This window comes from Erinaceus europaeus, unplaced genomic scaffold (genome assembly GCF_950295315.1).
Source record: "Erinaceus europaeus unplaced genomic scaffold, mEriEur2.1 scaffold_903, whole genome shotgun sequence".
Lineage (NCBI taxonomy): Eukaryota > Metazoa > Chordata > Mammalia > Eulipotyphla > Erinaceidae > Erinaceus > Erinaceus europaeus.
Window position 1 is genome coordinate 29,057 of NW_026647405.1, and position 20,807 is coordinate 49,863.

The following is a 20,807-nucleotide window of genomic DNA, read 5'->3' on the forward strand; positions in this document are numbered from 1 at the left end:
ATTGATCACCCACGTTGCACATCTGCTGTGCCATGAGCTTGCTGGACCTCACTTGACTTCTAGCCTCTGCTTTATTTAAAGAAAAAAAAAAGATGGATGTTGGTATGCTTCTAATTCTGCTTATAAGACCTCCTGTTTGGATCATCAGGTTAGGTTCGCTTGTATTGCTTAATGCTGTGGTCTATTTACATAATCACTGTTTTATTTTATTTTTTTTAAAAAAAAACACATTTCTTTATTTTCTTTTTTTAAGTATTTTATTTATTTTATTTTTGAGAGAGATGCAGAGAGAGAAAGACACAGAGATAAACACCAGAGTATTGCACAATTTATGGTGGTGAAGGGGATTGAACCTGGGACTTCGAAACCTCAGGCACAAGAGTCTCTTTGCATAACCATTATGTTATCTACTCCTGCCCTGTTTTAATTGTTTTAATCCCCGCTGGTTCAATCTCTTTTTCCACTCCGCCCCCTCTCCTAGTCACTCCTAGATTTCCACTGTTTAATCCCCATTGGTTTGCACTCTCTTTTCGCTCCACCCTCTCTTCGTCACATCCTGTTTTACACCCTCCCACTTCCTTCCTGGAGAGTATAAATGCAGATGAATAAAGCCAGCATGGCATTGCATTGCACTGCTTCCCAGCTCAGCCATGAGTCCCTGCTCGTCTCTCTCCCGCCCGCGAAGCTAGCCCGGCATCTGGTGCCCGAACTGGGCCCGGCAGAGGGAGAGGAACAGCACCGGGCTCGGAGTCAGAAACACAAGTCACATCTGTGTCCGAGACAAACCCTAGCACCCAGACTGCCTCCGCGCAGCTCCCCCCCTCCCAGAGGACACGGAGGGGCTCGGGGGCCAGGGACATGGTGCGGGTGGGGGCACAGGTGGCCCTGGACGTCAGCCTGCCCGAGCTCCTGTGTCCAGCCACCGTGCCCCCAGGTCCTGGCTGCGGAGCTGGTGGGGAGGAGGGGTCAGCCACGCACTGTACAGGAAGGAGTCCGGTCTCTGCTTCCCTGGATAATGCAGGCAGAGGGGTTGGGAAGACCGAGGGAGGGGAAGGCCAGGGCCCGTGGGTGCAGGTCTTAGAGGGGCTTGCTGAAGCCCGCCACCCAGCTCTGCCCACACAGGGCTGTCTCCACTCTGCTCAGAGCTATGTGGAGAGCCTGATGCTCGGCTTATTGAACACAAATGACGTGTCTTATTATCACCATTTGGAGGAGGAGAGAGAGGAGGAGAAGGAGATGGAGATGGAGGAAGGGAAGAGGGAGCAGGAGGAGGAGAAGGAGATGGAGGAAGGAGAGAGGAAGGATGAGGAAGAGGAGGAGAAGCAGATGGAGGAGAGGGAGGAGAAGGAGGAAGAGGAGAGGGGGGAGGAGGCAGAGATGGAGACAGAGGAGGAGAGGGAAAAGATGAAGATGAAGGGAGAGGAGGAGAGGAAAAGGTAGGAGATGCAGAAGGAGATAGAGATGGAGGAGGAGGGGCAAAGATGGAGATGAAGGAGGAGGAGGCAGAGAAGGAGAAGAGAAGGACCTTGATGGAGGAAGGGGAGGGGAGAAGAAGAAGATGGAGATGAAGGAGGAGGAAGAGGAGGAAGAGAAGATGGAGATGCAGAAGGAGAAGGAAGGGGAGAAGCGAGGGAGGGTGACAAGCACTGGGGCCAAGCTGCACTGACTGCAGAGTCTCGCTCTCCACACCCACCGGCCTTGCGCCCTGGAAGCTCCTGGCATGCGGGCACGGCCATGGCTCTTGCTGCCTGGGCAAAAGCCTGGGCTTTGCAGGTGGGACCAGGTGCACCAGGAAAGAGTGCAGGGGTGAGGGTGGAGGGGGAGGGCATGAGACTGCTGCCTCCCTCTCGCCCCTTCCTGCTAGGCTCCAAGGTCACCACCCCACCTTACACCTCACACCCACCCAGGGGCAGCCTTCCCAGTGAGCAGACACTCCTCCCAGATGACGGCAGATAAGCCCAGAAAAAGCACTAAGAGGCCAATTAGCTCTCCCTTATCTTATCTCTGCTTCCTGCACTTGTGAGGCCAGGCTTCAGATGACACCCGACACCCAAGTGCAAAGGGAGGAGCCAGGCTCATGAAGCAGAGATTGCCAAGGAGCCGGTGGGGTGGCACAGTGGATAGAGCACTGGACTTGCAAGCACGAGGTCCTGAGTTCAGTCGCTGGCAGCACAAGTATCAGCATGGTGTCTGATTCTCTCTCTCTCTCCTCCTCCTGCTCCTCCTCTCTTTCTCAATCATAAATAAATACAAATAAATAAGTAGAGTTTTTTTAAAAACTTTACAACAAAAAGAAAAAAGAATGGCAAAGAGGAAGGGGAGCCAGGTGGTGGTACCAGCACCTGGTCGAGTGCACACACTTCAGTGCACAAGGACCCGGGTTCAAGCCCCTGGTCCCCACCTGCAGGGGGGAAGCTTCACAAGTGGTGAGGCAGGTCTGCAGGTGTCTTTCTGTCTTTCTCTCTCTCTATCTCACCCTCTCCTCTCAATTTCTCTCTGTCCCTTTTTTGTTGGTCTGCTTCTAAACTCTGCTTCTAAAACCCCTTCTGTTTCATTGGTTTAATCCCCCTGCGTAACCCTGTATTCTATTTACATAACCACTGTTAACTAAGCACCGCCCTGCCTCCAGGGCATTAGTTTAATCCCCCTGCGTAACCCTGTATTCTATTTACATAACCACTGTTAACTAAGCACCGCCCTGCCTCCAGGGCACTGGTTTAATCCTCCCTGCTTAACACTGTATTCTAATTACAGAACCACTGTTAACTAAGCACCACCCTGCCTCCAGGGCATTAGTTTAATCCCCCTGCTTAACACTGTATTCTAATTACATAACCACTGTTAACTAAGCACCACCCTGCCTCCAGGGCATTGGTTTAATCCTCCCTGTTTTGCACACTTTTTCCTTCTCCCCACCCCCTATCCTACGTACATCCTCTTCAGACCTGACTCTTCCGCCTCAGGATATAGGACAGGATTGTGATTAGAGATAGTTTAGATTGCGCTGCGTTCCACATGAATAAAGACTGAACTGCGTGCCACTCAGCCATGAGTCCCTGGTCGTCTCTCTCTCCCTCCTGCCCGCGAAGCCAGCCCGACACTTTTTGTTTCCCCCTTCAGGATTATCTCTAGGGGATCCACGCCAGCACTAGGAACCCTCTGCTCCTGGCAGCCAATTTTCCCATTTTATTGGCTAGGACAATAAAAGTGAGGAAGAGGGAGGGAAAGAAAGACAGACAACTGCAGACCTGCTTCACCACCTGAGAAGCAACCCCATAAAGAATCTTCCAGAGGGATAAGGAACAGGGAAGCATTCAGTGGAAGGGAGGAGACAGGGAACTCTGGTGGGGGGAACTATATGAACCGTGCCCCTGTTTTCGCACAGTCTTGTTGATCATTATTAAATCATTAACAAATGGAAACATAATAAAACACAAAGCAGAACTTGGACTGGAGTTGGTGTGCCACCCCAAAATACACCCACCCAAGATGGGCAAGATGGTTATATTAAGGTCTGTCTAGCCAGCTGCTAAATTTCTTTCCTGCCTTGGTCACTTTCTAATTTGCGAGCCTGTTGATGCCAAACGGACCTCGGCGGTCATCTGGTGTGTGAGTCCACCCCCGCCGCCCACAGCAGGCACCAGGAGGCTCTTGACAAGCAGTCCCTGGGCTCCCGGGCCACTGGGCTGCATGGGGCCAGGAATCAGTGTGTTCAAAGCTCCCCACGGGCTCCATCAGGCAAACAGAGCTGAGAACGGAGGCTCACAGGCTATGAGGGGTGACAGAATGGAATGAGCTTCCAGAATGAACAGAGCTGGGAAGAAAGCATGGCTCTGCACCTTTCTGTCCAGCAGAATAGTCACTAAATGTCACTTAGCTTGTAGATGGGGTGAATGACCGCTTTAGAAAAAGATAATAATAAGCTGGTGAAGTCGGGAGTCGGGAGGTAGCGCAGCAGGTTAAGCACACATGGCGCAAAGAATAAGGACCGGCTAATGATCCCGGTTCGAGCCCCCGGCTCCCCACCTGCAGGGGAGTCGCTTCACAGGCAGTGAAGCAGGTCTGCAGGTGTCTGTCTTTCTCTCCCCCTCTCTGTCTTCCCCTCCTCTCTCCATTTCTCTCTGTCCTATCCAACAACGACATCAATAACAACAATAATAATAACTACAACAACAAGGGCAACAAAAGTGAAAATAAATAAATAAACATTTTTAAAAAGACATTTTAAATAATAATAATAATAATAATAATCTGGTGAAGTCATCTTCTGCAACTTCTCTTGGATGGAACTTAAAGGAATCATGTGAAGTGAGAGAAGCCAGAAAGAGAAGGATGAATGTAGGATGACCTCACTCAGGGGCAGAAGCTGAAACGAGAACACAGAGCAGAACGAGGACTGGAGTTGGCGGACTGCACCAAAGTCAAGGACTCCGGGGCTGGGGGGAGGGTTCAGGTCCTGGAACAGGATGGCGGAGGAGGACCTAGTGGGGGTCAGAGTGTGATGTGGAAAACTGAGACATGTTACACACGGACCAACTACTGTGTTTTACTGTTGACTACAAACCATTAATCCCCCCACCCCACCCCCAATAAAGACGAAGAGGGGAAAAAAACTTGTAAGCAACCCAGATGTCCAGTGACAGATGAGTGTCCAAGAAAACTGTGGTATAGGGCCAGCTGATGGCGTATACTTGGTTGAGCACACATGTTGCAATGTACAAGGACCTGGGTTCAAGCCCCCAGTCCCCACCTGCAGGGGGAAAGCTTTGCAAGTGATGAAGCAGGACTGCAGGCTTCTCTCTGTCTCTCTACATTTCTACCTCCCCCTTCCCTCTCAAATATGGCTATCTCTATCCAATAAATAAATAAAGATAATAAAAGAAATTTTAAAAAAGAAAGTTGCGGTCACATCCACTCAGGGTACTGTCAATTCCCACAAGAAACCCTATTCCCAGAGAGCCTTGTGTCCTAGCCAATCCTGTTCCGACTTGTCACTTCCGCAATTTCTCCCATAAAAGCCCTTCTGCTTCTGCCCCTTTCTCTTTTTGCCCCTTTTCACCTCAGCCGACCCGACGCAGAGAAGGGTTGCTGCACATAGTGGCAGGCGGCCATTTTGCTAGCTCCACGTGGCCCGAACCGCTGCGCTCTCACCCAACTCTGAGGTGCCCGCTTGATTAAAGATTTGTGCTCCCTCTCTGCTCCGATCCCTTCTCTCTCCCCGCCCCCAGACGCAGCCCGACAGACAGTCATGGTATGTGTAAACAATGGAATACTACACACCTGTCAAAAACAATAAATTCATCTCCTCTGCCTCATCTTGGATGGAGCTTGAGGGCCATCATGCTAAACGACATCAGCCAAAAAGGAAGGGACAAATACCTAATGATCTCACGTCTAGGTGGAACCTAAGAAATAAGGGGCAGGAAGTTGGGCAGCAGCAGCAGGTTAAGCGCAGGTGGTGCAAGGAACAAGGACCATCTAATGATCCCGGTTCGAGCCCCCGGCGCCCCACCTGCAGGGGAGTCGCTTCCCAGGCGGTGAAGCAGGTCTGCAGGCATCTGTCTTTCTCTCCCCCTCTCTGTCTTCCCCTCCTCTCTCCATTTCTTTCTGTCCTATCCAACAACGACGACATCAATAAAAACAACAATAATAATAACTACAACAACAGTAAAAAAAACAAGGGTAACAAAAGGGAAAAGAAAAGAGAAAAGAAAGAAGGGCAGAGAAGGGAAAGAAAGCAAATCCTAGGCTGGTGCGAGCGTATTGCCCCAAAGCAAAGGACTGTGGGCCAGGACTGGAGGGTAGGGCGGGGAAACCCTTGGGGTCCTGATGCACGATTGTTCTAAGTCATGTGTGAGCGCGGTCTGCAGAGGACTGTCACAGGGGAGGGCTGTGCACGTGTCCACGCCCGCACTGGAAACCAGCAACCTCCCAGCAAAGATGACAAAGCAGTCACGGGCCCTTGGAACATAACTAGATTAGACGGCCCAGCTTCTTCTCACCCGAAGACCCCTAGTTTCATCTGCTCTATTCCTACCTTTGGGTTCTTGCTTATTAACCAACTGGCTCTACCATATATATATATATATATATATATATATATATATATATATATATATATATATATATATGTTTACCTCCAGCTTTATCGCTGGGGCTCGGTGCCTGCACTACAAATCCACTGCTCCTGGAGGCCATTTTTTCCTATTTTTGTTGCCTTTGTTGTTTTTATTATTGTTATTGCTGTTGTTGTATAGGACAGAGAGAAACTGAGAGAGGAGGGGAAGATAGAGAGGGGGAGAGAAAGACAGACACCTGCAGACCTGCTTCACTGCTCTGAAGTGAACACCCTGCAGGTGGGGAGCCGGGGGCTGGAACCAGGATCCTTATGCTAGTCCTTACTCTTTGAGCCATGTGCTCTTAACCCACTGTGATACTGCCTGGCCCCCTCCTGCTTTATATCTTACTGCCTTCCAGACACCAAGTTGCAGATGCTACCATGACCCCATCCTGACCTCCCTGGGCAGACGCCCTCACCCGTGTGTCCTGGAGCCTCCCCTCCTGAGAGCCCTGCCCCACTAGGGACAGACAGACACAGGTTGGGTGTGTGGATTCACCTGCCAACACCCATGTCCAGCGGAGAAGCAATGACAGAAGTCAGACCTCCCACCTTCTGCTCCCCGTAATGAATTTTGGTCCAGGCTCCCAGAGGGATAAAGAACAGGGAAGCTTCCAGTGGAGGGGATGGGACAGGGAACTCTGGTGGTGGGAACTGTGTGGAATTATGCCCCTGTTATCCCACAATCTTGTCGATCATTACTAAATCATTAATAAGTTGAAAAATAATAAAACACAAAGCAGAACTTGGACTAGAGCTGGTGAATTGCACCAAAGTAAAAGACTTTGGGATGGGAGAGGGGGGTGGTTCAGGAACATGATGGCAGAGGAAGACCTGGTGGGGTTGAATTGTTATATAGTAAACTGAACAATCTTAAACATGTACAGACGACTGTCAACTGTAAACCATTAATCCCCCCAGTGAAAAAATAAATAAAAGGAAAAGGGAAGCTTCCAATGGAGGGGATGGGACACAGAACTCTGGAGGTGGAAACTGTGTGAAATTGTACCCCTTGATATCTTACAATCTTGTAAATCATTATTAAATCACTAATAAAAATTATTTTTAAAAAGGTAACAATAAAGATCCATGCCTGGGGGGAGAGGGACACTGGCCAGCAGGTAGCAGAGTCCCTCCTGTCTGATCTGCCCAGGAAGGGGCTGAACAGGTACCTGCAGGGAGCCACTGAGAGTCCCTGCAGCCAGGCAGGGAGCCAGAAGTCTGACCTGGCAGGAAACACTAAACTTCGGGAGGCCTTCTGGGCATAAAGACAAAAGCAAACAGCTCCAGAGGGGGCTGGAGTCCTGCAGGGCTGAGGGACAGCCAGAGGCCAGGAAATAGACAGGGACCACAGCTCTGGTGAGCCCTAAGTGTTCGGCTTGGGTCAGCTACCCCAATGGGGGCTCAGGGTGGTGGTGAGGACGTGGGCTTCAAAGTCCACCAGGATGGGCCGGCCTGCGGGCTCCCGGGGGTGGCTGTGGGGACAGACGGACAGACGGGGCAGGGCATCTGCTGCTTCCTCGCGCTACGGGCCCGTGGGACAAGGACTCCAAGGCTCTATGCCACCAGGCCTGTCTCCTGCGCTACAGAGGAGAGACGATAGGTGGGAAGGACACACTGGACCCAGGGAGATGGCGTCAAAAACTCCCGTCTGCCATCTCCTCCTTTCCGCAGAGGCCTGCATGCAGATTGCCTCTCAGACCCCGCCCGTACTCACTCTGTCAGGACCCATCACTCACTCGATAAGGAAGAGGTGAACATCACTGCTAAGCCATACAGAGCCACAGAAAAACCAAGCGTCTCCAGCCCCTTCCCTAAAGCAGCCCCCAGTCCCTGGGCAGCTGGCCTGCTAGCTGGACACATGTCCATAGCCCCCGTCAAGAGAAGGATACTATCCCAGGGGTGAGGGGAGGGCAGGGGCGGCCTTCATTCTGCTCTGAAGGGAAGGGGCCACACCTGCCATCACGCGCCAAGCAGTGGCCAGGACACCCTGCTCAGCTCCCCAGATAACGGCTACAGAGCACTCTGTGGACGGTGGAAAGACCACCCTCCCGTGGCCTGGAAGGGGGGAGGGCAGTGGATCCTCAAGGGTGAGACCCTGAGTTGGATCCCTGGCATCGCACATGCCATATAAGATGCTCTAGGTCTCTCTCTTTCCCTCTCTCTCTCATTGATAAATAATAAATATTTTATTTTAAAAAAAAAGACAAGAAAACCATTCTCCCAGGAGTCTAGGAAGGATCACTTAGCAGGTGAAACACACCACTGGACCGTTCATTTAGAGATGACCACACCCCACACCCGGAGCCAAAAATCTGAAGATGGGGCTTAGAGCCCAGAGTCCCCAGCATCAAGCCCCCAGTCTCCGGCTAGTGAGACCCTGGTTCTGATCTCTGTTTTGAATGAGTGATGCCGGGCTAGCGTGAGGGTGTTTCTTCCCGGGCACGTGCTCTCAGGGTTGGAGAGAACTCAACAAGAGCCAACCTGGGCTGCTGCTTACTCAGTGACGCAGGAGAGAGACCAGGAACTCGTGGCAGAGCGGGAATGCAATGCCAATGCCTTTATTGATCAGACACTACGCCTTTATATAATCTCTTTAACCGGAAGTGGCAAGTGGGAAAAGGAAATGGCTAGGAGAGGGGATGGAGAAAAGAAAAGAGTGCAAAGGTAGCAAGCTTCCATAGCAGCTGTTGGGAAGGTTCTAACCAGTGGGATTAACCAGTGCCCTGCAGGCAGGGCGGGTCTCAGGCAAAACAAGGATTATGTCAACTGACCACAGCATCAGAGCAGGGGGCTGCCTGACAGAGTGTGTACTATCTTTTTTAAATTTTTTAAATTATCTTTATTTATTTATTGGCTAGAGACAGCCAGAAATCAAGAAGGAAAGAGGTGGGGGGTGTTGGCACAGCAGGTTAAGTGTACAGAGCGCAAGGACTCACGCAAGGGTCCCGGCTCCCCGGGGGTGGCTTTGGAAGCAGTGAAGCTTTGGAAGCAGTGAAGCTTTGGAAGCAGTGGCTTTGGAAGCAGTGGCTTTGGAAGCAGTGAAGCAGGTCTGCAGATGTCTTTCTCCTCCCCTCCTCTCTCAATTTCTCTCTGTCCTAGCCAAAAAAAAGCAGGAAAAAAAACAGGCTCCAGGAGCAGTGGATTCATAGTGCCTGCACAGAGCCCCAGCAATATCCCTGAAGGCAAAAAAAAGAGGGAGAGAGAGACAGAGAGCCACCTGCAACACTGTCCCCTCAACCAGGGGCACTGCCGCCCGGCCCCCAGTGTGCACCATCTCTGTGACATCAGCCACTCAGCATCCCGAGGCTCAGTGGACCTTCTGTGAGTAACGACAGGGTCGACTTGCTGGAAATGGGAGAAGGGAGTGGGATTCGGCATCTGGTGCACAGCAGGCTTGGTCCCAAGAAGGGGTAAACAGCACAGTGGTTATGCAAAGAGGGCCAGGAGGTACCGGGAAGGCACCTGCAGGAAATGGGAGTGGTGACAGCTGCGGCTTGGAAAGGAGGAGGCGGGGCTTGGGTGTTGGAAGCTACACCTGGGGGCGGTCCCCCTCTCTGGCCAGGTCACCATGTGTGTAAGCTCTGTTCTTGCCCTCTCTCTCTCTCTCTCTCTCTCTCTCTCTCTCTCTCGACCTACGTGGGCCTCCCATCAAGATGTGAGTAGGGGGGTTCTCTCTCTGTCTCTCTCTCTCTTTCCCTCTCCCTCTCCCTTTCTCCCTCCGCCTAGCATGTGAATGTTCTCAGTTTTCCCAAATAAAGTTGAAAATTCCTGAAAATCATGCTCTCTCCTCAATTCTTTGCTGAGGTTACGCATGACGAACTCTTTAAATGGCGGGGAAACGAGCATGGTCTATCTTCCCCCCAGTACACTCACGCCTGAGGCTCCAAAGCCCCAGGTTCAGTCCCCCACACATCACCATAAGCCAGAGCTGAAGGTAAAAAACAAAATGAAAGTATTACTGTCAGTACTAGTATCATCATTATCCAGTAACACACACATGTCCAGAGAGAGAGCCTCCAGCTAGCTGAAGGCTTTTCTACACAGCGGTGGGGCAGATGAGAGCCCAGCCCCCGTCACTCTTGGCGACTGGTGAGGGCAGCCTAGCCCTGCAGTCACCTCTGAAGCGCTTGTACAACCGGCTCACAGCACTGCCCACAGCTCTGCTTGCCCAGAACAGCCTAAGGACCCAGCCCAGCAAGCAGACTAGCAAGGGAGGCCGCAGAGCTCGTGACAGGGGCCGCACTCCCCCACCTAGGTCACCGGCTCTGCCCATGCTGGCAACTATGATCCCTTCCCCTGTGCCAGAGAGGCAGGGTGGCTGGGTGATGAGAACAGGGCCCAACGCCGGTGTACCTAACTCCCAGGGGATAGGACCCAGCCAGCTCTCTCTAAAGCCAGACAGAAACACAGTCGGAAGATCCACTGCCCCCAGAAGAGGGGAATGTGGGAGTCGGGCGGTAGTGCAGCGGGTTAAGCGCAGGTGGCACAAAGCGCAAGGACCGGCGTAAGGATCCCGGTTCGAGCCCCCGGCTCCCCACCTGCAGGGGAGTCGCTTCACAGGCAGTGAAGCAGGTCTGCAGGTGTCTGTCTTTCTCTCCTGTCTGTCTTCCCCTCCTCTCTCCATTTCTCTCTGCCCTATCCAAAAATGGTGACATCAATAACAACAATAATAACAACTACAACAATAAAACAACCAGGGCAACAAAAGGGAATATATAAATAAATAATTTTTTTAAAAAAAGAGGCGAATGAACAGGTGAGGCTAGCCGGCAAATGGCAAGGAGGCAGGCTTCACCAGTACTACCTGTCCGTCCCTCAGCTCTGCCCTCTGATTTCACTTCTTTTAGCTGTCGAACTATGTAAAATGCAATGGGGCTGGGTCAGGTCTGAGCAACTGTGCTGCCCCTGTTCACATCCAAGAACTGCTGACAAGGCAGGCCAGGCCTGCTTCTCACCACCCCCCTCTCCCCCCATGGGCAGGGAAGGGGAGGAACTTGCATGCTGGCCGCGGGGGAAGCTGAGAGGGAGACTGGTGAAACCCAGAGGCCAAGCCAAGTGGGTAAGGCAGCTTGCAGGCTGCAAATGCTGCTGAATCCCTGACTTTGGTTGTTGTTTTTCAATGATTTTCATAGAATGTACATTTTTCTTAATTTGCAAGTAACACGTTTGAAAACCTAGGGGCCAGGCACACTTGGTTAAGTGCACGGATTACAGTGTGCAAGGACCCAGGTTCAAGTCCCTGGTCACCACCTGCAGGGGAAAGATTCATGAATGGTGAAGCAGGGCTGCAGGAGTCTCTCTGTTTCTTGTCCTATCTCCTCCTCTCCTCTCAACTTCTCGCTGTCTCCATCCCATAATAAATATTTGGGGGCCGGGTGGTGGCACACCTGGTTGAGTGCACATGTTACAACGCTCAAGAACCTGGGTTCAAGCCCCCGGCCCCCACCTGCAGGGGAAAGATTCAGGGAATGGTGAAGCAGCAGGGCTGCAGGCGTCTCTCTGTTTCTCTCCCTCTCTACCACTCCCTTCTCTATTTATAGCTTTTGCTAGCCAATAAATAAATAAGGATAATTAGAAAATAAATCAGAGTTTTTTTAAAGTTTTAAAATATGAACAGAAAAAGAGAGTCAGAAATATCTGCAGCAACCAGCATGTACTGGCCAGCTAAGCACAGGACGGGTGGTAGTCTGTGTGGACCCCAGAGACCACCGCCAACGGATTTTTGCTCCTCATCTTACCAGTGAAGGAAGAGACGCTGATGCGATGGGGAGACAGCATAATGGTTATGCAAAAAGACTTTCATGCCTGAGGCTCTAAAGTCCCAGGTTCAATCCCCAGCATCACCATAAGCCAACACTAAGCACTGCACTGGTGGGAAAAAAAAAAAATTAGGGAGCCAGGCAAGTGGTGTGCTTGGTTAAGCCCACACATATCACCATGCTAAAGTACCCAGGTTCGTGCCCTGCTCCCCACCCGCAGAGAAGATGCTTCATGAGCAGTGAAGCAGGTTTGCAGGTGTCTTTCTGGCTCTCCCCCTCTCTCCCCTCTCCTCTCAATTTCTCTCTGTCCTGTCAAATAATAATAAAGTAGAAAGAAGAAAAAAGGGGAAAAATGGCCGCTAGGAGCCATGGATTTGTAGTGCTGGCACCGAGCCCCAGAAAAAACCCAGGAGGCAATAAAACGATGATGATGATGAAGAAGAAGAAGGAGAAGGAGGAGGAGGGGGGGGGAGAAGGAGGAGGAGGAGGAGGAGGAGGAGGAGGAGAGGAAGAGGAAGAGGAAGAGGGTAAAAAAAGAGAGAGAGAGAGGCTGAGGACAGGAAGCAATCTGCCCCATGGCACACAGGGTAGCAGAGCAAGGCTTGAAGTCTGTTGTGAATGATTCCAAACCCAAGCTCCCAGGTCCTTGGGGGCCCAGTCTCGGCACCTACCATGCAGTGAGCAGGGGACCAAGGACCAGGCCCTGCTGCGCTCCCACCAGATGTGCAAGGACGCTCCAGTGGCGTGAGGTCACTGTACAGCCTCAATTTTACCACATCTGGGCAGCTGATCTAACTGGGATGTCGGGAGCCTGGAGCAGACATCTCCTGCTTCCAGGAGAAGTCAAGCAGACGGCTAGGAAAAGCCTGGGCCCAGTTCTAAGACTCGTGGTAGAATGGCCAAGAGAGAAAAGAAATACCCTGCTCTTTGTCACTCCTTCAAACCACTGCTTATTCAGAAGCTACCTCTGGGGAACTGTGTAGCTTTTAAAGGACCTGTTCTTTCTTCTTTTTAATTTTTCTATTAGAACATTTTGCCTTTTGCAACAGCATGCTGAGTTAAATCAACCAGAACGAGTGAGAAAGACAACAAATACTCATCTAATAAAGAAAGAAAGAAAACAAGACGGGGGCTGGGCGGCAGCGCAGGGGGTTAAGCGCACGTGGCGCAAAGCACAAGGACCGGCATAAAGATCCCGGTTCGAGCCCCCGGCTCCCCACCTGCCAGGGAGTCGCTTCCCAGGCGGTGAAGCAGGTCTGCAGGTGTCTGTCTTTCTCTCCCCCTCTCTGTCTTCCCCTCCTCTCTCCATTTCTCTCTGTCCTGTCCAACAACAACAATAATAATAGCTATAACAATAAAACAACAAAGGCAACAAAAGGGAATAAATAAATATTTTTAAAAATTTAAAAAGAAATAAAACAAGAGACAAAGTCAAACACACAAACAAAAAACAATAGAAGCTACCTGGTGGGTAGGAGTTTAAAAAGAAAATAAAAGTTATTGTTTTTCCCCCTTTTCTCTTGGGAAACAAGGAGAAAGAGAAGGAATGACCTGGACAGATTCCTGCCCCCACACACACACCACAGAAAACTCCTGAGTGGAGACCTCCCCACCCAAGGGAGGAGGGGAGCACAGATTAACAGAGACCTGGAAGGGAGGGGCTGAAGGCAGGGCACTCACTGGCCAAGCATCAGGAGGCACTGGCATCTCACCTGTGACCTTGAGGACCCGCCACTCGGCTCCTGGCTGGGAAGCCGCTGAGGGGCCAAGCCAAGCCGGAGCCACCAGGCTCAGGGCTTTGCAGGACTCACAGCTCAGAAAGTTCTGGCTGCAGAGGAAGGTGGCCAGTGACAGCAGGGGCAGGGGACTCCACAGTGACACTGACTCCTGCTGGGGGTGGCAGACTGTCCCTAGCCAGGCGGGCCCCCCTAGGAGTGAGGCATAGGGCAGCCACCCTCCCTTAGGCCTCATCACAGACCCGACAGAGAGTAGAAGCCAGCACTTCTGGTGCTGTGCTTGGGGGCAGGTGGTCCGCTCAGTGTACCCACGTGGGATTATCATTCTTGTCTTCAACAAGGAAAGTCTGCAGGGCTCGGGGGAGGTCCTCAGGCCACCCAAAGCCCCCCACTGCACTTGGGGAGGGGCTGCGTGGGGATCTGAACCTCCAGAGGGACAGTGTCTGCAGGAGATTTAGCGCTCGAGGGTCACGGGGTGGGAAAGCATTAGGTGAGAGGACAGGGCAGATGGCAGGTGGAGGGCTACAGCTGAGCGCCTCCAGGAAGTGACTGGCCCGTACTGAGCACATCTGCCCAGTGGCTACTGAGACCCAAACTCAGCCAGCACTTGCCGAGGGCTCCGTGGCTCCATCATACCAGCAAAGCCGTGGGTCAGCGCACGCACACGACACGGCTGCAGGGGCGCCAGGGCTCAGTTCAGACATGGCCTCTCAGGACACGCAGAGCAGAGACAGGGTCAGGGAAGGCTGCGTTGTGCCTGTCCTGGAGGTCAGGGACAGGAGCAGGGGTCCCCAGGGGAGGGACCTGAGAGCGCTGAGGAGAGCCTCGGCCTATATGCCACTCCCCAGCCCCCTGGCCCTTCCTCCTGACTAATGAACTATGCTCACACTCCCCACCAAGACGCCTCCAGAAGTCTCCTGTGACCACCCCGCCCGCCCCAGTGTCCCCACTCCCCGAGCCTCCTCCTCTGCCCTTCAGGGTCACATCTGCTTGGCCCACCAGATTGAGCGTCTGGCTGGTTTCATTAAACCCTGGGGGGGTGGAGGGGGGGGTTGGGACCAGGGTCCAGAGCAGACTTGTAGTGACTCAGAGTAGGTCCTGAATCAGGGAGAACTGGTCCCTGCTTGTGAGGTTAATTACTTGGTGACGGATTCAGCAGAAACCCTCCCAAAGTCTGCCCACTCCAGGCAACAAACAGAGGGAAGGCCTCCTGGGCTCCAGTTTGAATCCAGAGCTGACTTCCACTCCAAGAGCCTGAGCAGTCAGTTGCCTGAGACCTGCAGCTGAATGAGCCCTGCCCAGGAACTAGCAACAGGAAGACAGAGAGAGACGGAACGGCCCTCCCTCCTGAGGGGAGCCCCAGGTCCTAAACCCCAGGGTCTAAATCAGCCACCCATGCCCCCAGAGCCAGGCATCAGGAGGTGTCACAGCACAGAGCTGACCTGCTGGACACCACCAGCAGGTGCAGCCACCGTGAGCACAGCTGCCTTGACTAGCGTCTGCTGTGACCTGAGAGTCACCTACCCCAGTGCCCATCATCCTGACCCATTTTACAGATGGGATAACCAACACTGAGGAGCCAAGGCCAGTGCCGGGGTAGAAAGAGGATGCAGATGGTGACCCCAGCTTTCAGGCTCCGAGGCCCCTGCCCAGCCTCAAACCAGCCTCCAGGTAGAGACGGCCAAAGTTCTCAATGGTCACAATGACTTTGACAAAGTCCCCTTATCACAAGGGGGCCACTGCCCTGAAGGCCAGACACTGATTCTCAAATGCGGGGCGGGGCGGGGAGGCGGGCACCACCATCCCCCTTTAAACCAGATCACACTGACCCCTAGGTGGCTTGTGGGACTCCGTGCAGCCACCCCGCTGACCAAAGGAAGGGCCTGTGTCCGCAGGGACAGGGGCCGCTCCCCGTGCTTTCACGGGTTCGCCAAGGAAGATGCAACAGGAGTGTGTGTGTGTGTGGGGGGGGGGGGGCGACCTTGTGCCCAGGGACCCAGAGATCTTCAAATGTGCTAGCAGAGGGCCATCCTGGGCCCTTCTGACCGAGGCCCCACCCTGCCCACACCTCCTGCCCAGTCTCCCCCTTCTTCCCAATGACCAAAGCAGAAGCATGAGGTTCGCTTACTGTGTCTGGGGTGTAGCTGCAGCCTCGGGTTCTGGGTCTGTAAGAGAGAGCAGAGCCAGTCAGCCTGAACCCCGCCCCTTTCCCCCCAGCCTGACCGGCCGCCTGCTGGGCTCCCGCCTCCCCTCCCCCCTCCCCTCCCCCCCCACCCCATCCCTGCCCTGTCTACACTGCTCACACACAATCCCGCCCCCTGGCCCCCTCCCCACCTGCCACCTGCACCTAGCCTGCCTGGTGGCGCCCGACCCGGCTCCTCAAGGAGCCCCTTGTCCACAAGCCTGCAGGAAGTTCCTGCTAGTCCGGTCGGGTCTCCAGTCTCTCCCACACTACAGAATCGAAACGCCCAGAAGCTGCTATGTAACACCAGTCTTATCCGGCCTTCCTGTCCCCTGCCCCCAGTCCCCTCCCTCTCCCCCCAGCTACTGGCTCCCCAGGACCAACTGCTGGGAGGAATCTGCAGGGAGTCTGCTTCTCTGGAGGGTCGGAGTCTCTGGGAGGAACTGGGAGGCTGGGGGAGTGTTCAGAGACAAGCTGCCGGCCAGTCACTTCCAGATTTGATGTACCAAAGGCACTAAATTCTGCAGGAATGCTAAGAATCCCTCCTTCCCAAGGGAAGCAACGGAATGCAGCGTCTTCCCAGTGACTTTTCTCTTCCTGCTTTTCCGAGAGATGGCAGAGGGGTCAGTAGGCCTGGGGAGCCTGGACCGCCTGGCCAGCTCTAAGCTATCTGTATCCCCAGGAGCCCAGAAATGCGAGGAAAGAAACGCATCACCATGGACAGGGGCAGAGTCCAAGTGGATCAGTGGGGCGTCTGGGTCCTTCTGAGCAATGCCCGGGCCACCCAGGCCAACACGGGTGTCCCCATCATCAATGTCACTGTCTTCAAAGGAAAAGAGCTCTCCGGGGTCCTCCTCGGCTTCAGGGGAGGGGCCTGGGTCTCCAGGAACCAGCTGATCTCCTGCGGGGATGGAGGAGTCAGTCAGGCTGCAGGTGAGTGAGTAGCTACGGATCTGAATGAAGGAACACACACAGGCAGTTCCTGGGGGATGAAAGGAGCCTTTCTCAGACCAGGCAGACAGCGCTTGACTCTGGGGGCTCCTGTGGCTGGATTCACAGGCAGTGTAAGCTTCCGCGGTGAGCGTGTAGGCATCTGCACTCACATGTGTGCCCCTGCTGTCTGCCTTGCTTTCTGACCGAACTGCCCCTGCGGCTCCAGACAGACTATGACCCACATAGTCAACGACTGCCACCCCTCCAGATTCAAAGGAGGTCTCGAAACTTGACATCAGGCTCAACCTGACGCTGTTGACTGGCTACGGAAGAAGGGCAAACGCTAGAAGAAGTGATTTAATAACAATGAACAAGATTGTAAGATCACAGGGGCACAATTCTACACAGTTCCCACCACCCGAGGTCTGAGTCCCAGCCCCTCCATTGGAAGCTTCCCTGTTCTTTATCCCTCTGGAAGCATGGACCCAAGATCTTTATGGGGATCAGAAGGAGGGAGTCCTGGCTTCTGTCATTGCTTCTCCACTGGACATGGTGTTGGCAGGTGGATCCACACCCCCAGCCTGTTTCTCTCTTTCCCTAGTGGGGCAGGGCTCTGGGGAGGCAGGGTTCCAGGACACATTGGTGAGGTCGTCTGCCCAGGAAAGTCAGGATGGAATCATATTAGTATCTGCATTTTTGGTGGCTGAAAGGTGGTAAAGATATAAAGCAAAGTGTTCAATAAGCAGGAACCCAAAGGCAGGCACAGAGCAAAGGAGACCAGGGCTTTCCGTGTGGGAAGAAGCCAGGAGGTCTGTGTTAGGTATGTGCCCCGCGGGCCTGTTACGCAACTTTCTGTCTCCCTGCTTCCTCAGCACGGGAACTTCTCCGTGTGCGCATGTGCGTGCTCGTACATTTACACAGGTGTGAATGATGCCACCACCGCCCCCTCCCAGGGAGAGGCTCTTCCTGGCCATGGCCCTGTCCTCCTTGTTGGTCCTCAGTGCTGAACTCAGACAGCGTAAGGAATGCCTCTCGTTCTCTGCCTCGGCTATTTATGAAGAGAGGTAGAAAGAGAGAGAGAAAGTGAACCGGGAGCATCGTACACATGCTGCCTGCCGGAGACTGAACCTGGGACTTCAAGCTCGAGAGTCCAGTGGTTCATCCTCTGAGCCACCTCCTGGACCACCCTGTAGGGCTTGTAATGGTCGCTTCTGGGAGCCTTCCTACTTCTTACTTTTGACTCTCTTTTTCAAGAGGGTGTGATCCAAGGCAGGAGCTCAGCAGTTTTTGTTAACCTTAACCGGGTGAAGGAATGAACTCTCCATCCTAAAGAGCCTGCCAGTCTGCCACCTCCCGACTCCTTTCCCCAAGACCAGGTTCCCCTGTTTTTTTCTGCTCCTAGTCTTCTTACCCAGAAACTGGACCTGGACAGAAAGCTGGTGGCGCACTAAGCCTGCGTGCCGTGCCTCTTGCAAACCTTCTCCCAAACCACAGGGCAGCAGGTTATTAAAGATGGAGGAGCCGGGGCGGGGTGGTGGTACACCTGGCTGTGAGCACGTCACAGTGCGCAAGGACCCAGGTTTGAGCCCCCAGACCCCATCTACAGGGAGAAAGCTTTGCAAGTGGTGAAGCAGGGCTGCAGGTGTCTCTCTGTCTCTCCCTCTCTCTCTCTCTCTCTCCCCTTTCCCTCTCAAGTTCTGGCTGTCTCTAGCCTACAAAAAAGATAATAATAATAATAAGAGATGGAGAGACCAGCAACCCCTCCTTGGGATGTCACACAATTTACAAGTTGTGCTTTGGGGCTCAGACGGTTTTGTGCGGGACCCCTACAAGCTGTGTGGTTCTGAACAGGTCACTTTATCTCTCTTAAGCTTGCTTTCCTGCCCTGTAACCCGAAAAATAAACCACCCTAGCCCGTGAGGCTCACGTGGACATGGCAGAAGACAGTGGTCGGGTCACGGTGTCAGCACTCTTGACACTGGAGCCACAGGAACTGTGCGCGGGGGGCAGGAGGGGGCATACTACACGGTGTACAGCGACATTTCCAGCCTCTGCTCACAGGGAACCAGAAGTATCCTCCATCTGTGACAACTACAGATGGCTCTGGGTACTGCTGAGTGTCCCCTGGGGCAAAATCACCCCAGGTTGAGTGCTGCCAGGGCAGATGTGGTGCGTGGGACAATGCCCCTCTTTCTGCAGGGAGACTGGTCAGCCTGCTCTGCCCCTCAAGGAAGACGGGTCCTCACATGAGAGCAGCCTAGAACGTTCCCAGCTGTGACCAGGGACTGTGAGCTCAGACTGACAGGGACACAGAGGCCACACAGGCTCCTGGGCTGAATGTGAATAGACATGGGGCCTGGGGCAGGTCATGGGGTAAACAGTTCATTTTATTCACAGATTTTCTTCAAGTTTGGGAGCCACTCTGCCCTAATCCAGCTTTCTAGCCCTGTGCTCAACTCTGACACCATCTTCTCAGACAATATCTGTGTCCACCTCCATGTTAACTGTCAAGCTCAAGCAAAAACTACAAAAGTCATGGGCCCCTAGGCACATACCTAAAATAGACTTTCTCACTTTTTTCCTCCCCGAGATCCCTATTCTCATCTGCTCTTGTTGTTTTCGACGGGCTGGCTTCACGGGCGGGTAACAGAGACGACCAGAGACACACGGCTGGGCCGGGAAGCTGTATTTCTTTATTCAGGATCAACGATTCATAAACTAAACCAAACTAATCACCAAACAGAACTCTGCTGCCTCCTTCTCACGCGGTGGCACCAATTATTCTCGAACTCTGGAACTCTTGTCGGGGGTTTCTTCCTGGGGCGGGGACAAGCAGGCCCACCAAACTAGTAGGACTAAAACCACAATCAACTAGAGATGGGGGGGAAGGGGACTGAACCACTATGAAGAATACCAACATGCTCTATTCCTTCTTTTTGGTTCCTATCATTCTGTCTTGCTTTCTTTCTTTGTTTGTTTTGTTTTGTTATTGCTGTTTTTTATTTGTTTTTGTTAGCCACCAATTTACAGATGCTACTGTGATGCCATCCTGACTTCCCTGGGCAGACGCCCTCCCCCATGTGTCCTGGAGCCTCCCCTCCCCAGAGCCCTGCCCCACTAGGGACAGACAGACACAGGCTGGGGGTGTGGATCCACCTGCCAACACCCATGTCCAGCGGAGAAGCAATGACATAAGCCAGAACTCCCACCTGCTGCTCCCCATAAAGAAGTTTGGGACGTACTCCCAGAGGGGCAGAAATGACAGAGGAAAGATGACCTGAGGGCTCTGAACCCCAACTCCCTCAGGACCCTGGGAGAAGTGCTGTAGCTCCCAGTGGAGGGAATGGGGATACAGAGCTCTAACAGCGAGGAAGGAACTGATGAATGAATGGCTATGGGGTGGCTCGGTGGGTGGGTGGAGCAGTGAGGAGGAGTAGATCAGCAGATGGACAGATGGACACCATCTCTCCAGTCCCTTCCCATGGAGACCCAGGTCTCCAAAGCAAAAGTGTGAAATCCCAGAATCCCCACCCCCTGTCGCAGACTACACAGGAATTCAGTCCCAGGAACCCTGCGAGGCCTCACGGGCCCACGGTGGCAGGGGCAAAGCCTCCTGGGTAGTTCTCCTAGCCCAGAGGTGGGCAAGCCAACACCTGAGAGCCTGAAATACCCTGTGCAGCCCCGTATCTATTCTCTGAAGCAAACCCACTCTATCTCCCACAAGGAAGTGACAGACACTGAGAAGCGAAAGCTTGTGCCCTGCCACCGGGTTAGTAAGTGGGGCGGTGATGTGCCACACAGCCTCTGCTCTTCCCAGGGGGCCCTGGGAGTTCCCTAAGATCTTGGCCTGTGGTGAGGACGATTTAACAAAGGGACTTCCAGGGGGTGGGAGGGAGCTGAGTCCATGGTTTCCTTTACCCTTCTCAGCCCCTGCAGGGTCAGAAGATCACTAGAGAATTCCTAGGAAGCTTTTGCTTGTTTGCTTGTTTGTTTCTGAATCCACTGCTCTTGATGGCCAATTTTTTTCCATTTTTTTCCTTTCTATTTTTTTATTTGACAGGACAGAGAGGAATTGA

The 20,807-nt window shown here is 53.1% G+C and overlaps 1 protein-coding gene across 1 annotated transcript in view; it reads right to left on the reverse strand.

Annotated features, from left to right (window-relative positions):
• LOC132536329 (rho guanine nucleotide exchange factor 10-like protein) overlaps positions 1-16,751 on the reverse strand; it is a gene marked incomplete at its 5' end in the record, with an annotated part of 41,080 nt that extends 24,329 nt beyond the window's left edge. The window contains 2 exons of the mRNA XM_060183988.1: positions 15,745-15,781; positions 16,514-16,751. Coding sequence (XP_060039971.1) covers positions 15,745-15,781; positions 16,514-16,751 — 275 coding nt within the window. The remainder of the gene's footprint in view (positions 1-15,744; positions 15,782-16,513) is intronic.
• Between the last annotated feature and the right edge of the window lie 4,056 nt (positions 16,752-20,807).